Here is a 19,887-nt window from a genome sequence, read left to right on the forward strand (position 1 = left end):
TGTTGCCCGTTAGCTCCTACCGGCTTGTTCCTTTCACTGAGCAGGTTGAGAAATATTGTTGCGGGCTGCCTAAGGAGTTGAGAGACTACTGCACGAAGACTCAAGTCTCCGATATGTCTCAGCTGTTAGAATTATATATATAATTCAGCAGTGACCAATGTAATTTAATAAGCTAGTTAGGGACACTTTTCCCTCTTTAAGAGGTTTTTCCCCCTAACCGCAGTTAGTTCACTAACTATGGTTAGTGACTACTAAGGTTTTGTCACTAGGACAAAACCTTATCTCTCACTCTTGGAGTTGTACTCTTTACACTCTTCTATTGCAACTCAGCTCTCAAGCTTTCAGCTCTCTAGCTCACTCTCTCTTGCTCTCTCTCTCTCCCCAATCTCTCACATTTGGTATCAGAGCAGGTTGACCCTGCTCCCTACTCCTTCCTCGTTGAGCTCTTGCCTTCAGTCCAACCTCCTTGTGCCCCGTACAATTCGTGCACCTGCTGCTTCATCCTGTCGTCCGTACCTGCTCGAAGTTTGACCCGTACCTGCTCGAAGCAATCAAACGACAGTCCGTACGACTGTACGAAATCCGTACCCTGCGCCACTCGCATGTACTTGTCCGTACTCAGCCGTACCCATTGTACCTACGCATTCCGTACCGGTCGTACCTTATGCATCATCGTCCGTACGTTCGTTGTACATTCCGTACAGCTTTTGCGTATAAGTCGTCCGTACCAGCACGTACCTCTTCCGTACTATACCCGCACGTGTCGATCTTCCGTACTAGCTCGCCCGTACTGGATCTGCGTTTTCGTACCGCACGTGTGGCGCCGTACATTTGCAGTCCTCCGTACATCACTGGATGCTGCTTGTCGTACAGTACGTACAGTTGTTCACACATCTTCCGTACAAACTACCGTATAGACGGACTGACAGTTCTGTACTATCTATCCGTACAGTTTACAGGTGATCTTAGGCAGTCACATCTTGCACACAGCCATTGTTTGGCTCAGTTTTTTGGAAGAAATTTGGGGCTTTTGTTCAGAAATTGCAAATTTGGGGCTTTTAGTGAATTTGCCCCTTTCCTGATTGCAATTTCAAGCTCAAAATTTGGGGCTTTCAGTTTTGCAGTACAATTTCTTGAAGAAATTTGGGGATTTTGTAATTACACTGCAATTTTGTAGTAAAATTTGGGGCTTTTGTAGACAGAGGGCAATTCTTGCAACATTTGGGGCTTTTGATCAATTTGCCCCTTTCTGGTTGCAATCTCGGGCCTATTTTGGGGCTTTTGTGTTGGGAGAGCAATTTCTCGAGATGTCAGTTCATACTGCCTTTCTTGAAGTGTTTTGCAGCACTTTTGGCAGATTCTGGAGAGTTTTTGATGCTTGGACAGATTTCTGGCAGTGCAAGTACAGAAATCTGAGTTACATTAACAACCAGTGCTTGGCTGTGTTTTTTGGGAGTTGTGCATTTCATTCCCAGTAAGGGAATTCAGTTTTGTATCTGCTTAAATCTCTTTCTCAGATATGGCCCAACAAAATCAGAATAACGTCCAGTTCGGTGGTCTTTCATAGGAAGACAAGTTGGATGGTACCAACTACTCCCTCTGGAGTTTTATGGTACGCAATATTCTGATTTCTCGCAATTTATGGGATTATGTGAATGGGGGTGAGATCCGACCAGCAGGTATGGCACCTAATACCCCTCCTCAGCAAGGAGGTGGAAGAGGTCGTGCACAGGGTGCAGCTGCAGAACAAGTTGGTGGTGCAGCTATAGCCACTACTCCAGAGCAGAAGAGATGGGATTCACGGGATGCCTTAGCTTTGTCATGCATCTCTCTTTCAGTGAAAAGACTTATCATTCCGCATATCCGGTCGTGTAAGACCTCGAAGGCAGCGTGGGATATTTTAGAAAGCATGTATGCAGCCCAGAATGATGCAAGGGTATCTTTCTTGAAAAGAGAGTTAAGTAATACACATATGGAAGAGGGTGACTCCATGTCAGTCCACCTCACAAAGCTACAGGATCTCAGAGAGCAATTATTGAACATAGATGAGATTATTCCTGATTCAGAGATGATTACTACCACTCTGAATTCTCTTCCTGAGTCTTATCTCAGCTTTCATACCTCGCTGAACTTATCATTGGGGGGGGTGCAAATCCTCTCACTTTTCATGAGTTGATAGGACTTCTGCTTCACAAAGAGCAAACCAGGAAAAACTTGGCTTCACCTGCAGGTGAACAAGCTATGCTCTCAAAGTTTAAATTAAAAACAAAGGGACAGGCAAAGACATCAGTATATCAGCCTTCCAGTGGGTAAGGACAGCCTTCACAAAAGGCTAAAAATGATGCAAGTAAGCCCAAGAAGAAGGGTTTTTGTCATTACTGCAAAAAGCCAGGTCATCACATTGCAGAATGCACGAAAAGGCTTGCAAAAGAGAAGAAAAACAGCTCCGGTATGGCTGTTTCAGATTCAGCTCCTCATGCATCTGACAGTGGGGATGCTGCAGCCAACTTTGTTGGACAGGATAATGCCTTTTTATCTTGCATTTCAGATTCTAGGCTGGCTGCTCCAGATGGTCGGGATAGTACAGCCACTTGTAATGATGATACATATGCATTTTTGACTTGCAATTATGACTCTTCTACGGATGCATCTGCTTTCAGTGTCAATGAAACACTGAACACTTGGTATTTTGACAGCAGTGCATCCAAGTACATCACTTCTAGGAAGTGTCTTTTTACTTCCTTGCATCCACCTCCCGTTGGTAAGAAAGTCACTTGTGCCAATAACTCATCATATTCAGTTTACGTGGCACACGAGATGTTGAGCTTACTGCCATTGATGGCTCAGTTTTCAGACTTTCAGATGTCTTATATGTGCCTGGTATCACCAAAAATCTTCTTTCAATGTCCACTCTTAACAGAGCTGGATTTCAGGTCATCTTTGAGGATGACAAATGTGCTGTCCGAGACAGGAAAGATGATTATGCCTTAAGATTATATGGTACGCTGCTGCTCTTACAGTTTCTACCCCTACTGCTGCCATGCAAAATGCAGAATTATGGCATGCCCGATATGGCCACATGCATTACAACAGCTTGATGACACTTCAGAAGCACTCTGTGGTTGATGCATTGCCACCCCTTGAGATACCTCCTCCACATGCCTGTGAAGGGTGCATTTTAGGTAAGATGCATAGATTCCCCTTCAAAAAGGATGGTTCAGTTAAAGCTGTCCACAAATTACAGCTTATACATAGTGATGTCTGTGGTCCCATGAGGACTCCATCATTGGGTGGTCACCTCTACTTTGTTACCTTTATTGATGATTACTCCAATTTCACTTGGGTCTTTGGACTGAAGCGCAAATCAGAAGTGTTCATGGTGTTTAAACACTTTTCAGCCATGGTTGAAAATGAAACCGGACTCAAGATATAGACATTGCGCACAGATAGAGGTGGGGAATACTTGTCTGCAGATTTTGATGCTTTTCTGAAAGGCAAGGGTATTGTGCATCAGCTCACAGTGAGGATGACCCCTCAGCAAAATGGCAAAGCTGAGAGGAAAAATAGAACTCTCATGGAGATGGACAGATGTATGCTAAAAAGCAAACACATGCCTCACAAATTATGGTTTGAGGGTCTGATGTGTGCCAATTACATTTTAAATCGGGCTCCCACTAAGGCTTTAAAAACAAAAACTCCCTATGAGGTCTGGAATGGGAGAAAGCCTTCAATGGATCATTTCCGAGTCTTTGGATGCCTTGCTTACGCTCATGTGCCAGTTGAATTTAGGCACAAGTTGTCAGATAAAGCCATTAAGTGCATATTTGTTGGGTACAGTGCAGAAAGCAAGGGGTACCGTCTCTACAATCCTGCTACACGTAAGATCATTGTCAGTAGAGATGTGATATTTAGAGAAAATTCAGCTCACACTCAGGCTGAATTTCAAATGCCTTCTTCTTCAGAGGATGTCTTCGAGGGGTTGCTACCCATTGCCTTGGGTTCCCCTGCTGATATTTCTGATGCAAATCAGAATTTACAGCCACCTCCAGATGCTTTAGTTCCGCCACAGGATGTCTTGCTACCTCCACAGGGCCACAGGCAGTGGAACAGGTGGTGCAGCAAGAAATTGCAGATATACATGCAGCAAAAACAGTCCCAAACTGGCTGTTACAGACTCTCAGGGAGAGTAAAATTGATGCTCCGTTACCTGGCAGGACTCGCAGTGCAGCAAGGCACATGGAAGGTGCTAATTCAGTGGAATCAGCATATGCAGGTACTCTTCTTGATGAGGAAGAGCCTGCCACATTCGAAGAGGCAAAGGACAATGTGCATTGGATGAATGCCATGCACGATGAGTTGCAGTCCATTGAAAAAAATCAGACTTGAGATGTTGTAGACTTGCCATCAGGTCAACATGCCATTGGCACACGATGGGTTTTCAAGGTCAAACGGAAGCTAGATGGCTCCATTGACAGATACAAGGCAAGGCTGGTTGCTAAAGGCTATGCTCAGAAAAAGGGCATAGATTATGAGGAGACATTCGCTCCTACATCCCGGATGACCACCATCCGATCAGTTATTGCAATGGCTGCACATTTTGAGTGGAATGTTCATCAGTTGAACATAAAAACAGCCTTCTTAAATGGAGACTTGCTGGAAGAGGTGTATGTCAAACAACCTCCAGGCTTTGAAATTACAGCAAATGCACTTCAGGTATGCAAGCTGAACAAAGCTTTGTATGGGCTGAAACAAGCCCCTCGTGCATGGTATGCCAAGATTCATGCCTTTTTGACCAGCAAGGGGCTGCACAATAGTCCTACTGAGAGCACCCTCTACATCAAGATGGATGGGGGGGAAATTTTAGTCATCCTTCTTTATGTCGATGACTTACTACTCACAGGGTCCAACGAAGACAAAATTGCAGATTTCAAAGCTAATTTGCAAACCAACTTTGACATGTCAGATTTGGGGTTGCTTCACTTTATTTGGGGATCCAGTTCTTGTAGGCCATCTTTTGGTGGTTCTAGTGATGCCCTATAGGCCATGGTATGTGCCTTGTAGGCATAAGTGTAGGCACTTATAGTGTTAGTGCCTTCTATGCCACATAGGACACTTAGTCCTATGTGACACCTAGGACACTTAGTCCTAGGCCTAGATACAAGTACTTTGTACTTGTGTTTAGGAACCTTATCTAATTTTTTTGACGTGACTTCTACATCGACTTCGTCCTGTACCTACACACTCTCTCTCTCTCTTCGTTTTGCATCTTCAGTGGTATCAGAGCAGGTTTTGCTCTAGCCTTCCAGCTATCCTCAGCCCTGAGCCTCCATTGCTCATTGGAGATTTTTTTTGCCCCGCTGGTCGACAAGCAGGCGTCGTACAATCCGTACCTTCCGTACAGATCTACGTACCTTACAGCCTGTTCGAGGCCCTTCAGTGCTATCTGCTCCGTACTCTGTGTAGTTGCCGTAATGCACATCCGTATCTGCGCGTCGCTGTGTTGTACTGCACGTCCGTGCACTTTGTCGTACCTGCGTCGTACTGCACGTAGCCGTTGCATCGTTGTACTGAAGTCGTGCATCGCCGTACGCTGTACTGAAATCGTACACCCGTACCCGCAGTTCGCCGTACGTACGGTGCAGTGATAGATCCGTCGTACTTTCGTACCATACGTCGTTTCGTACCTACAAGGTACCTACGCCGTACGACTGTACCTGTGTAGGAGTACAAGGTACTTTCACTGTACCTTCAGTCGTCAGCAGTCTGTACCAGCTCCCTGTACTACGTACCTTCAGTGGTATTCCGTATAGCTTCATCTGGGTATTCCGTACAGATTCACCACAGGTTCAGTACCTGTTTTCGCATTGGCTGGAATCAAGTCCTTGGTCTCACTGCAGTCATTTACAGACATTTGCAGATTTGGGGCTTTTGCAGACATTGGAAAATTTGGGGTTTTCATTTCTTTTCACCTCCTTTAATTGCAATTTCTTGCTAGAAATTGGAGTTTTGGGATTTGTTCTGCAATTTCTTGTTTAGATTGCAGTACATTGGGTCAGATTGCAGGACATTCAGTTACATTTGCAGGACATTGAGTCACATTTGCATACATTGGGTCACATTTGCAAAATTTCAGCTAAATTTGGAGCTTTTCTGAATTTGCCCTCTTTTTGGCCTATTTGCCCTCAATAAATTTGGGGCTTTTGTCAAATTTGCTGTTTTTGCAGTGAACATTGCCTGTCACAGTCACATTTGGGTCAGATCTGCATTTGCCCTTTGATTTGGGTCAGAAATTTGCAGATATTTGCTGTCATTTTTGGGACAGTCAGCTTTTTGCAGTGATAGCCTTGAGGCTTTTGGGTTTTCAGGTCTTTTACAGGTTATCACAGTTGCTATGGCTGGGAACAATCAAGATTTATTTGGAGTTCTTCGTGAAGATGATAAGTTAGATGGCACCAACTATCCGATGTGGTCTTATCTCATGAAACATATTCTTGTTGCAAAGCATTTGTGGAATATTGTTTCTGGGGCTGATCTGAGGCCAGCCAATGCGACAGTGGTTGGTTCTACTACTGCACCTTCTGCAGGTGGTACTCCTCCTGATGCCTCTTCCTCTAGCACTCCTACTGCTGCTCTTCCAACTCAAGAACAGTCTATATGGGATGCAAGAGATGCAAATGCACATTCATGCATTGCTTTATCATGCAACAGAATCATTATTCCACACATCCGGTCTTGCAGGACAGCAAAGGATGATTGGGATAAATTGGCTTCTCTATATCACATTCGCAATGAAGCTCGTGTTGCACATTTGAGAAGGCAATTACAGGAAGTGAATATGAATGAAGGTGAGTCAATGGATGCATATTTGACAAAGGTCAAGGACCTCATGGAACAGCTTGTCAACATTGATGAGGTGGTGCCCAATTCACAGCTTGTCAGTACTACATTGAATGGGCTACCAGATACATATCAAGGGTTTGCTACAACCCTTCGATTAGTGGCCATGGGTAATCCAGACCACTATTCTTTTGATCAGCTAGTTACTTTGCTTTTGCAGGAAGAGCAAAGTAGAGCTAACAGACAAGCCATTATTCCTGATCATGCATTTGCTTCACAGCAGACAGGAAGAGGCAAGGCTTCCAAGCCTATGGGCAAGCCAAAATCTGCGCATAGCAGTTGCAATTCCTCTACACATAGCAGCTGCAATTCCTCCCATGCATCTAAAAATACAGCAGATAAGGGAAAGAAGAAAAGATGCAACTATTGTCGCAAGCCTGGACATGACATTTCAGAATGCAGGAAGCGCATTGCTTCAGAGAAAAAGAAAGCGGGATTGACAGTTAATGCCTCACATGCCATTGAATCCCATGAGCCAGTAGATGCTTCACATGCACATGCTCTTCACGATGATGGGGCATGGGCTGTCCATTGCTCATTTGATCCCTCCAAAGCTGATGCACTCTTTGCTGCTAATGATGCTCAGTCCTGGTACTTTGATAGTGGAGCTTCCAAGCATGTCACATCTTGCAGACAGTTGTTTCATTCTCTAGCTGATGCACCTCGAGGGGGGACTGTTACATGTGCCAATAATGCTTCATATGCTGTAAAAGGAGTTGGAGATGTGCAGCTCACATCCATTTCCAGCCATCTTGTCACTCTGACAAATGTTCTTTTTGTGCCTGGCATTGAAGTCAACTTGATTTCAATTTCAGCAATTGCTACTTCAGGTTTCAGAGTAGTTTTCGATGGCTACAGATGTCTAGTTTATGATCTTCGTGATGACAATGCCATAGTTCTCACTGGCACTTTACAAAAAGGGCTTTATCACCTTGATCATCATCCAGCTGCACTTTCTATTGAAGCATTGGCTATTTCAGATTCACAACTTGCTGAAACTCATCTTTGGCATGAGAGAATGGGCCATCTCAATTATAGAGCTCTTGCAAAGCTACATTCACAGCAGATGGCAAATGATTTACCTCAGACTCACACAGTTTCCAAACATGTGTGTGAGGGTTGTCTTTTGGGTAAGATGCATCGATTTCCTTTTCAAAAGAATTGTCCAAAACTCTCACAAAGGAAATTGCAGCTAGTACACAGTGATGTCTGTGGCCCAATGAGGACAAATGCCATTGGGGGGTATAAGTATTTCATGACTCTCATTGATGATTTCACAAGATATTGCTGGGTATATCCTTTAAAGGCCAAATCTGAAGTTTTCTTATGCTTTCAGAGATGGCTGAATATGGTTGAGAATGAATCAGGATGCAAGCTTGTCACCCTCAACACAGATAGGGGGGATGAGTATATGTCAAAGGAGTTTGATGCATTTCTATCTCACGGGGCATTATTCACTCATGCACTACTCCTTACACTCCTCAGCAAAATCCTGTTTCTGAAAGGAAAAACAGGTCCACAATGGAGATGGCCAGATGCATGCTTAAGGCTAAGTCTTTGCCCAATAAATTTTGGCTTGATGCAGTAATATGTGCCAACTATGTGCTGAATAGATCACCTACACGGGCATTAAAGACTATTACACCTTATGAAGCATGGAAAGGCAAAAAGCCTTCACTTTCACACATGAAAGTTTTTGGGTCTCTTGCATATGTTCATGTACCATCTCAGCTGAGACATAAGCTTGATGACAAGGCAATCAAATGCATATTCATTGGTTACAGCCAGGAGAGCCGAGGGTATCGGTTGTATCAACCAAATACTGGGAAGATTCTTGTCAGTAGAGATGTGATCTTTGCTGAACATTCAGCTTCTCCTCTTGTGGACTGCAAAGCAAAGCCAGATATTGACATGTTTGATGCTTTTGAATCTTGGTTACCTCTACCATCATCAGAAGAGGATTTTGAGCAGCAACATGCGCCTCCTGCAGGCCCTCCACAAAGCAATAATCAGCCTCAACCTCATGCTGATTTGCAGGTTTCTCTTCCGGCACAAAATGATCCCATTACTCATGATGCAGTCATTGAAGAAAGAGCTGTTAATAGACAGCAAAGGCAAGTTCCCAGATGGCTTCTGGATACATTGAGGGACAGCAAACAAGATCAGCCTTTTGCTGCCCGGACAAGATCAGGGAATAGACAGCATGGTCACTTTCTTGAGTTTGCACTCCTTGCTACAGCCTGCAATGAAGAGCCTTTGTGCCATAAAGATGCTTTTGACAGCAAAGAGTGGATGGATGCAATGAAAGCTGAGTTACAATCTATTGCCAAAAATGACACTTGGGAATTAGTAGATCTCCCACCTGGCAAGCATGCCATTGGAACGCGGTGGGTCTACAAATTAAAAAGGAAATCTGATGGCAGCGTAGATCGATACAAAGCCCGTCTTGTTGCAAAAGGGTATGCCCAACAACAAGGCATTGACTTTGAGGAGACATTTGCTCCCACATCCAGGATTACTACCATTCGATGTGTCATTGCCATTGCAGCCCATCATCATTGGCAAGTGCACCAACTTGACATCAAGACTGCTTTTCTTCATGGGGATCTGCAGGAAGAAGTCTATATTACACAACCTCCTGGCTTTGAGGTTGTTAATTCTGAAAATAAGGTATGCCGGCTTAGAAAAGCCCTTTATGGTTTGAAGCAGGCACCCAGGGCATGGTATGCCAAAATTCATGCACACTTACTATCCCTTGGTTTTCAGAATAGTCCCACAGAACCCACTCTTTATTTCCGTGGGAGTGGATCTGATTTTTTAGTGCTGATTTTATATGTGGATGATATGCTCATCACGGGCCCAGATACTCAGCAAATTGCAGCTTTCAAGGGTGATTTGCAGCAGATTTTTGATATGTGAGACATGGGACAGCTCCATTATTATTTGGGCATTCAGTTTGCTCATGTTGAGGGGGGTATCATGATGTCACAGTCCAAGTATATTGGACAGCTCCTTGATCATTTTCAGTTTGAGGATTGCAAGCCAATCTCTACTCCAGTGGACCCTGGCTTCAAATTCTCAGCTCATGATGGGAGCGCACCATGTGATATCACTCTTTATCAGCAGGCTGTTGGATGCCTTATTTATTTATGTCACACCAGACCTAACTTGCAGTATGCAGTATCTCAGCTCAACAGATTCATGCACATGCCCAGTTCATAGCATTGGCAGGCAATGAAGAGAGTCTTCAAAGCAACAGTTGAATGTGTCTGGCTGCGACGTCTATTTGCTGATCTTCATCTGTCTTTGAAGGGTCCTTCTCCAATTCTCACTGATAGTCAGAGTGCCATTGCAGTGGCAAAGAATCCAGTGTTTCATGCTCGCACGAAGCACATTGAGGTTCACTATCACTACGTCAAAGAGAAGTTGCATGCAGGAGAGATCAGTATGATCTTTGTGTCCACACATGACAACGTTGCAGATATTTTCACCAAAGCACTACCACGTGAAAAGTTTGAGGCATTTCGTAGTGCCCTGAACTTATATCCGTTTGGTGATTGATCAGCCTTGTACATGACATTGGCACTGCAGGGGGGTGTTAGAATTATAGATATAATTCAGTAGTGACCACTGTAATTTAATAAGCTAGTTAGGGGCACTTTTCCCTCTTTAAGAGGTTTTTCCTCCTAACCGTAGTTAGTTCACTAACTATGGTTAGTGACTACTAAGGTTTTGTTACTAGGACAAAACCTTATCTCTCACTCTTTGAGTTGTACTCTTTACACTCTTCTATTGCAACTCAGCTCTCAAGCTTTCAGCTCTCCAGCTCACTCTCTCTTGCTCTCTCTCTCTCTCCCCAATCTCTCACATCAGCTTATCGAGAATGCTAGCATGGCATATGCTTTGATGCAGGGGAGGACTTCTGGGTTCAAAGGTGGACAAAAGCAGGAATCTAAGAATGGATCTCGCGGGGATAAGTTTGATAGAAAAGCTAATCGTCAAAAGGATGAACGTAATCTTTTGTCTCCAGAGGAACGACGCGCTTTATATGAAGCTGGCAAATGTTTTATTTGCAAAGAGGAGGGACATCAGTCTAGAGATTGTCCCAACTGTAAGAGGAAGGAGTCGGCTAGTGACACGGAGGCAAGAGTTCCTAATTCCACAACGGATTGTTTACGGGTGGTTTTATATAGCGATGTATACAGGTACTTGTAAAAATAATTTTGTATGGCAGAGTTTGCCACTCTTTTTGGCATCCGATTCTGGATGATGTATACGGTTTGCAGGATGGTGTTTTCCCTGCTACTTTTGGATGCTCCTTTGTCATGAGGTTTCGACAAAATGAGATTGCTACTTTTATCATGAGGTTTTGACAAAAATAAGAATGCTATTTTCATCATGAGGTTTCGGTAAAATACGCATGTTATTCTTGTCATGAGGATTCGACAAGATGGGAATGCTCTTTTTTGTCATGTGGTTTCGACAAAAAGAGAATGGATTCCCCTAGACCTTGGTTCCGGATGTGCAATTTCTGGAAGTGGTCTATGTCATGCATCGTTGGCCGCGATGTACGTGGTGTACTAGTCACAGTGGGTGTACTAGTTGCTTGGTTTGCAATGCTATACGGGTTTGTTATCTGCAGCTCTACAAATCGCATATGCATTGTTGGTGATCTGTTGGCGGCATGGTTGGCTGTCCACTCAGATTTGGATTTGATATCTCAGGTACCTCGGATGTTCATGATGTACCACTAGTGTGGGTCTGAAGAGATGGCCATAGGTGGGTAAAGCATGCATGAACTATCCCTCGGAAGTACAGTCTGCAATGGGTCCTTAGGGATGGCCATACGTGAGGTGGATCGGACATCATCGGGAGCATATTGTTTGTGTATGCATGTATGTGGAATGTTTGCTTGTCTTTTGCCTAACAAACATTGTAGTGTTTCCACTTGGTTTTCTTTGCAAGCAATCGAGGACGTTTGCCTTCTTTCAAGAGGGGGGTATGTCACAAGGACGTGAAATTTTGGGACTTTTGATTTGCGACTCTCGTAATTTACGCATGACTGTCTTCAGCCTCTGGGATGCGAGGGTCCGCCCATAGGGCGGGACTTGGGGAATTAAAATTCCTAGTGGGCCCTTGTAAATAGTGAATGTGCGCCCAGTTACTAGGCAATTAATTCCTAGGGCCAAAGTGTGCAACAGGGGGGCCAAAAGAGTGGTGCACTTAAAAAACTGCTTTTAGGGGCCAAAAGAGTGGTGCAATTAAAAAACACTGCTTTTTGGAGCCTAGGGCTTTAAAAGGCGGAGGGAGCCCTTCTTTTGGATGCAGTTGGCCAAATCAATTCCAGAGGAGCTAGATCATCAGTTTGGAGCTGCCAAAGCTTGCCAAGTGCTGCTAGAGTCAAATCGCTTTTTACCAAGAGGTTCTAGAGCCTGCCAAGGAAATTCGTTTTTACCCAAGGGCTAGTTTCAGGTGATCCAGGACCTGCCAGGGAAATTCGTTTTTACCCAGGGGCCAGTTTCAGGTGATCCAGAGCCTGCCAGGGAAATTCGTTTTTACCCAGGGGCCAATTTCAAGTGATCCAGGGCTTGCTAGGGAAATTTGTTTTTACCCAGAGGGGCCAGTTCCAGGTGATCTAGGGCCTGCTAGAGCAAATCGAAATTGATCCAGGAGCCTGTTGTAGGTGGCGGTTTTTGCCAGGGTGTCTATTCCAGGCCAATCGGTGTCTTTGTTTCTGAGTAGGAGCGCTCTAGCTCCCCTGTGATTTGTGGTGTGTTGCAAATTTGCTTGTCTATTTACTATATATGCTGTATTTGTGTGGATCCTACCACCCTTTACGTTGTTGAGGCTGGTTTCACCCTCCTTTTCATCTTCTAACATCAGAGCACCTGGAGGATCAATGGTCAGGTCCATGATTACACATTCTTATGGATTGCCCGTAGGTCCATAAATACAGATTCTTGTGGATTGCCACTAGATTGATGAACTTTACCTAAGAATTGATCTGACAGAGAGCAGCACCTGTACTTACAAGGAAAAAGTCGGTAGAAGATCTGGGAATTCCAGCGAAATTGAGGCTTTCAAACAGGGGAGGCATGTCCGCTATGAACCTTCCGGATCCACGTCGACACATATAAAGGTTGATTTCGGATGGTCCAGGCCCCTTTTTTCACTACACCCTTTGCCATCTCCGACTTCTCAAAGAGAAAAACAATAAATCCATTTCTCAAACAAAGAATGTTCATCACATTGACGTTCTTTTTCCCCTGAGTATTGTGGATGGTGGCTGTGATGCATATATATAACCCACCTCTGTTCGAGCTCAGCCATAGAGACGTCTCATTCAAAAGACTGGTATGTACGTAAACTTTTGGATACTTAGCTGTGTAATAGTCTCTAATTTGATCAATAGTTTATACATCTTCTGCTTGTTGGATCCCAAGAAAACCATCCTCCATTGTTGGTGCTAAGGGGTGCATATGACTACTTTTGTAAAAATCCATGGATAAAAACGTACAGTGCACGAGAAGAAAGAGCAAGAAGGAGAAGAGGAGGGTGACAGCAAGCAAAGCAGTGACAAAAAGACATAAGAGGAGAGCTCAAGAATAAGAAGAAGAAGCAAGCTTGGGCTTGGCTGTGAGCTCCAGCTTTATGTCACCCAACTTATCATTGACAAGCAAGGCTATGCTGTTGGTAATCATAAGAGACATCTTAGCAGGTAAAACACTGAGCTTCATGGGCTCTCCAAACACCTTTGAAGCCTAGATCTTAGAGTTTCAGTTATCAAAATCCTCACATACAATCTCCTGAAGCTTTCCCTGCCATGCTCACTTTGGACATGCTAGTTCCTCTCATTCCATGCTCCCCTTATCTCCCGCCACAAAATCACTCACCACAAAAATGAAAAGCAAACAGGAAAACCTTACAATTTACCAAGCAATTCACGCAATTCCTTTGCTGTGCAGGCGATTTGTGCAGGTCCTCGTCTCCCTACTAGATACACCTTTCTGCACATTCGTAAAACTGATGTGAAATAACATTTCAAGGATGTATGTGTGGCATGAGCTAAACTTCAATATGAAGCCAATGAGACTGATGGTATTAAGTCACTCACTTAATATTGCTGCTTTGCAAAGCACTCAGTGCATGACTTGCAATATCAGTGGTAAACAAGTCCTCCACAGGTCGCAATAGTATTCTAGCAATATCAATTGCCACATTCCCCTGCAGTCATGGCTTAAATGCTTATGGTCAAAGTGTGAGTGGCAAGGTAAAGTGTGAGTCATCTATCTACATGTGTATGTGCCATGAATTCTGTATACAAAAACACCCTCTTATACTTGAAACCAAACAGCATTTATTGAGGTGTACCAATGAACACTGAACAACTAAAAAATTGAGCAGCATTCCTTAAAATGCTGAACACTCTAACCAATGATAAGTGCTTCCCCCAGAAAATCCACAACCTTGAACTGCTCATGGATTGGCTGCTTGATCAAGGCCGCATATCCGTTGCATAACTTGGATATCCTATACGATGCTTGAATTTCACAAGAAAATACCATGCTACACAACAGATGCTTCTATACATCTACCCCTTTCTGCATTATCATTGATTGATGCACTGTACGGGGATTCAGTTCAAAGGATAATCCAAACACTTGACCTTCCTTGTGAAACCATCAACACAATCAATCTACGAAGCTTTTGCCAAACATAGGGAGAAGAAGTATGAACAGCTATGAAATAACTGTAAATTACAAAAGGCTTCAGTCCTAGCAAAGTTGCTGCAAAGTAACACTGAAGAAAGCATGGGCTAATTAAAAACCGTATATCTCCCAATTTAGACCTTTTGATTGCTACACATAGGCAGTTATTGCATAAGATCATTGAAACATACGCACAATGCAGGCCGATATATTTAGTATCCCATACTGTCATGCATCATTCTTACTGGCAAAAAAAACCAACTTGAGAGTTTATTGACAATGTAATGATAAAGATGACATAATCCAATCAAAGAGATGTTTAAGTATCAATATCACGTATATTCAGCATGTTACTCAGAAAAAGAACTGCCGTACGAATTGATATGTGTTAGAAAAGGCTGTAGAACTCTTCCAGCAATCCCCACCTGGAATAACTCAGCATATCTAAGGTGCTTCAGCATGTCTGCAATCCCTTTCTTACTATTGCGTACGGAACGTCCCGTATGTTCCGTACTGTTCGATCCATATGGCATTGCAGGGCTGATTTACGGGAGAGGCAGGACTGTTGGTGTGGAAGCCCAAGACTGAATGGGAGGAATGGAGGGCTGATGCCCCTTATATAGGGTCTGGTTATTGCCGCTGAGTCAGCCATTGAAAGATCAGGCCACTCAGTTGACCGACCAACCGACCTGGTCAAGCCAACTGGCCTGATGTCACATGCATCATGCATGAGGGGCTGCCACGTGGCCCCCCATTAAAGCTCTAACCCACCCAAACCAATGAAACATTGGTTTGCCCCTCACATTAAAATCCTAACCCTCTAAACTAGTGAAACATTGGTTTCTCTTGGGCCTAACATTTAGACCCCTCAACCCCTAGCATTTGGGCCTAGTAGGTGCACTGAAAATTGGACTAGGGACTTCTAGGAAGTGGGTGCTTTCTCTAGGCCAGTCCCCTTGGCCAAAGTGACCACGGAAGTAGCCACGGGGTTAGCTACACATGAAATTCACATCCCCGACCGTGACATGCCCTTGTTTTGTGTGCCCCTTTGGGGCAGCTTTTGAGGCAGGAGAGTCGGCTAGGGAGGGGCTGATTGGGTCGGCCAGATCCCCCTCTCCTGGTGGGTTTTTTGAGCAGGCCTTTGGGCGTATAAAAGATGGCCCTTGGGGCTTCATACCACGTCGCTGGAGCAGCCAATACACAGCAGACAAGAGCAGCAGTTAGGGCTTCCTTGGGCCTATTCCCAGGGGGTGAAGGAGATCTAGAAGAGCTGCAGACTGAGATACCAGGTGCTGCCAACCTAGGCTTGTTTCCAAACAGCAAGGTAGAGGGATCCTTTGGACAGAGAGTGTACATACGCTCAATGGAGCACGCAGGCTCAGAGATCTAGAGGTGCTAGGCATTTAGCATGAGAACCTTTTGGTAATGTATCTCGTCCAGTTTGTGGATGGATGGAAATATAAAGTGTTGCTTCTATATTTGTCTCTGAGCATTGTCTATTTGCTAGTCTGCACATGTACATGATGTTGTGAAGTACACACACTAGATGATCCCATAGTGAACACTTCCGCATGTAATTCTTGGGCTAACTATCAGTCTTCCGCTATAGGATAACCTCTGTGTGAGAGAGGTCCACTTTTCTAATATCAAAGCCCTGACGGAAGTTCTCGGGAACTGGAGTTTGAAGGCAAGGACCTTGTTGAAGGAGGACCTCGATTCATTGCTCGAAGGAGTTAGCTGACGGAGTTTAAAGGATTGTACCCAGATGGGAGGCTCATGTTCAGACAGTTATACGACACTCTAAACCTTTTTTCTATTTCAGTTCATTATGACGGCCAATGATACCAGATCCCATACTTTGATGAGACAGGCAAGTTTCACGGGACCAACTACCCGTTGTGGAAGATAAAGGTCCGAAGCCACTTAGTGTTGAGGGAGTTGTGGGGGATTGCAACGTGGAGACAGCTGATACCTCAGACCACCGTGACTACTCCAACCACATCAGGCCACCGTGACTACTCCACCCACATCAACCTCGGCAACGCTAACAATGCCTGTAGACCTTGTCTTAGTGAGAGCATGGCATATCTGGGATGTGGAAGCCTTGGGTATCATTGTGGGTACGACGGCAAATGCAGTATGCCGCATTTTCAGATGGTAGACACTTCTTACAAGGCCTGGATGACTTTGAGGAATATGTACGAGCTCGACAATGAGGCGAGAAATCTTGGACCTCGAGACAACGCTATTCAGCATGACTATGGATGAAGGGGAATCGGTACAAGACATCACCAAGATGAAGGTGGTGCGACATCAACTGGCGGCAGTTGGTCAAAGGATTAGCTCGACTAGGATGGCAAGGCTATTGCTGGGAATGCTCCCCCAAAGCTATAGTAGTTTTGTGACTATAATGACTGCAGGACACAGGGCGGCGTCTATGAGTTTCAAGGAGCTAGTTCCACTACTGCTATAGTAAGAAGCTTGGGAAAGGAAGTACAATGGTACGAACAAGAATGACAAGGCCCTGATAGCTTAGGACAAGAGCAAAGGCAAGGGCAAGGGTAATCCTCGCAAAGGCAAGGCCAAAACTGAAGACAACGTAGACTTTTTAGATTAAGATAATAAAAAGAAGAGAAAGAAGAAGAAGGGTGCAAGCACAGAGTCACACGAGTTAGCTCATGTGGCAATAGGAGAACTTTTCTTGGTGACTACTCTGACAAAATATGAAGAGGGGAGAGGAGAAGAGTGGAGATGAGAAGAGAGGGCACAGCTAGAGAGCACAAATGACTAACTGTACACTAGATTTAGTTGAAAATGTAGAATATATACGAACCCATTTAGGGTTAGGGTTGGGTTAGGACATCTAACCCTTTCCTTTATAGCACTCTATTGGGTTAGTGCTATGCACATATGATCACATGATGTTGAGCGTGATCGCTCAACGCCTTCCCTCAAGATCAACATCATGAAGTAGGCCTTCCCTCAAGATGATAATTCTGGGGAATCGAAGAAGGACTGAACATTACATTCCATCACACCCCTTTAATAGGAATGTCCTTCCTCTGCGTCAAACCAAGAGCTAGTCGGTGTTTCTCAAAAAGCTCTTTACCGAGTGGTTTGGTAAAGATGTCTACAACATTCTCTTTGCTATCACAATGCTGCAATGTGATGTCACCAAGTAACACTCTTTCTCTGATGAATTGCTCTCTAACATCAATGTGCTTTGTCCTGGAGTGATATACTCTATTCTTGACCAATGCTTGAGCTGATTGATTATCACAGTATGTGTTGGCTTTGACTCATCAAAGTAATCTGTTTCTAACAATAGTCTTCTGCGCCATATAGCCTCACATGCACCTGTAGTGAGTGCTCTATATTATGCTTCAATCGAAGACAAAGAAACAGTTGGCTATTTGTTTGACAACCATGATGTAGCACCTTGACCAAGAAAAAATGCATATCCTTGTGTCGATCTCTTGTCTCATGATCTCCGGCATAGTCACTGTCACAATATCCATGCAATCTTTGATGACTTTCTCTATATTCTATCCCAAACTGTATTGTACCTATGATGTATCTCAAGACTCTTAACCAACCCTATCCACTTGCTAACCGGGGTTATGGTACCCGGGTTAACTTAACCAGATAAGGTAATGTGGCATCTTGATGACCAAGGCCCAAGGGTGTGTGGTCACCCTGGGATAAGGTTCTTGCCACATGTCTTTTTCCAAGGTTGGAGAACCTTGGATTGCAGAAAAGATCTGTGAGTCGATGGAGCTCGGAATAGCGACGGAATCGACGACGGCGAAGGAGATCACTGAGGTCGTCAAGACGGATTAAAGTCGTAGAGCTTGCGTTGGCTGGGACCCGTTTGGCTGGCGCAACTGTTGGCGTTGTAGAAGAGAGCATGGTGTGGTATCTTGGCATAAAAGCTCCTTTTTAATGTCCCTTTCTCAATGATAAATATCTTTGTCACTCAGTTCAAAAGCAGTAGGAAGTGAAGAGATGCGTGAAGTTTATTACCCCCAACTTCATGTCACAGCAGCCTACCCCACCCTGTGCCTGCATCATTGTCTTGCGCTCGTCGATGTAGAGGCCAAACAAGGTAGGTGATAATGGGCATCCTTGTTTGATCCCGATAGTGCTCATGATCTCGTCTGTCCATCCAGATCATGTCCGGACTTTGCCTGAAACTCGCTCATAAAGTGCCATGACAGCCCAAATGATCTCCTCCTGGTCGTAACCCATACCCTGTAGGTGTTGTATGAGACGGGCTCTCGGAACGGTGTCAAATGCCTTGTGAAAGTCCACAAAGCAACAGTAAATCCTCTGCTTCCATGCCCTCGCCTCCTCGATGATAGATCTGAGTGTGAAAATGTGGTCCATGGTCCCACGATCCCGCCTGAAACCGGCTTGTTCCGTTGCTCTGAGTCCTCCACACTCCGCAAATCTGCTGACCTCAGAATCAAGTACTAATGCATAAATCTTGGACATGACATGTCCAATCATGATGGTCCTGTAGTTCTCTAGGTTCAAGGGATCTCCTGCCTTGTGGATGGGTGAGATAGTGTTGATGGTCCAAGTGTGTGGAAACCCCAAGCAAACGGCTTCATTAAATAGCTTGGCTAAGATTGAGGCTAGGAGGTTAATCCCATATGCAATGAACTCAGTGCATAGTCCCTCATGATCCTTCGCTCGGCCATTATGAAGTTTCATTACGGCATCCTTTACCCCCCCCCCCCCTTAGTGAAGAGGGTGCAAGATGTGGAGCATGGCATATGTGATAGGTTAGGGACTGGCTGATTTGGGATATCATAGAGCATGCATGCATAATCAGACCACACCGGAGTGTCAGTGAGTGGTGGGGGGGAACCGTCTCTCTAGAAATCTCTGCCAGAAGTCCTTAGAGTTGTTACTGAACACAATGTTCAGTAGCTCCTCCTCGTTCCGACGCACGAAGTCAAGTTTCTTCCTGCGTACCAGACGGCGGTACTCGCGTAGCGTCTCTGGTTTGCCCGAAAGGCTGTTTTTTGTTTCGAATCTGAGCTGACGGCATAAAGCATTACTATCATCATCGTACCAGCTATTACAGGGTACGGTCCCAGGAGGTGGAGGACGGGTGGTGTGGGAAAAGGTGTAAAGAGCGGCCTCGTGTAGTGAGCGAGTGACTAGGGCAACACGGTCTTCTAGTAAGGGTATAAAGTCAATGTACGCGAGAAGTATGTATAGACGGCCAGAGTAAGTAGGTGAATGATCGCGATCAAAGCGTATATCATGGTAA

The 19,887-nt window shown here is 44.6% G+C and overlaps 1 protein-coding gene across 7 annotated transcripts in view; it reads right to left on the reverse strand.

Annotated features, from left to right (window-relative positions):
• Positions 1 to 19,887, reverse strand: part of LOC147904875 (Pyridine nucleotide-disulfide oxidoreductase family protein) — a 133,953-nt gene that overhangs the window by 43,172 nt on the left and 70,894 nt on the right. For all 7 annotated transcript variants that reach the window (XM_087388955.1, XM_087388950.1, XM_087388945.1 and 4 more), the window contains 2 exons: positions 14,012 to 14,121; positions 13,831 to 13,904 (listed from right to left, as the gene is read on the reverse strand). In XM_087388955.1, coding sequence (XP_087245081.1) covers positions 13,831 to 13,904; positions 14,012 to 14,121 — 184 coding nt within the window. The remainder of the gene's footprint in view (positions 1 to 13,830; positions 13,905 to 14,011; positions 14,122 to 19,887) is intronic.

Source organism: Dipteris shenzhenensis, chromosome 2 (genome assembly GCF_047967505.1).
Source record: "Dipteris shenzhenensis isolate YYH24624 ecotype China chromosome 2, Dip_SZ_1.0, whole genome shotgun sequence".
In the NCBI taxonomy this organism is placed as follows: domain Eukaryota; kingdom Viridiplantae; phylum Streptophyta; class Polypodiopsida; order Gleicheniales; family Dipteridaceae; genus Dipteris; species Dipteris shenzhenensis.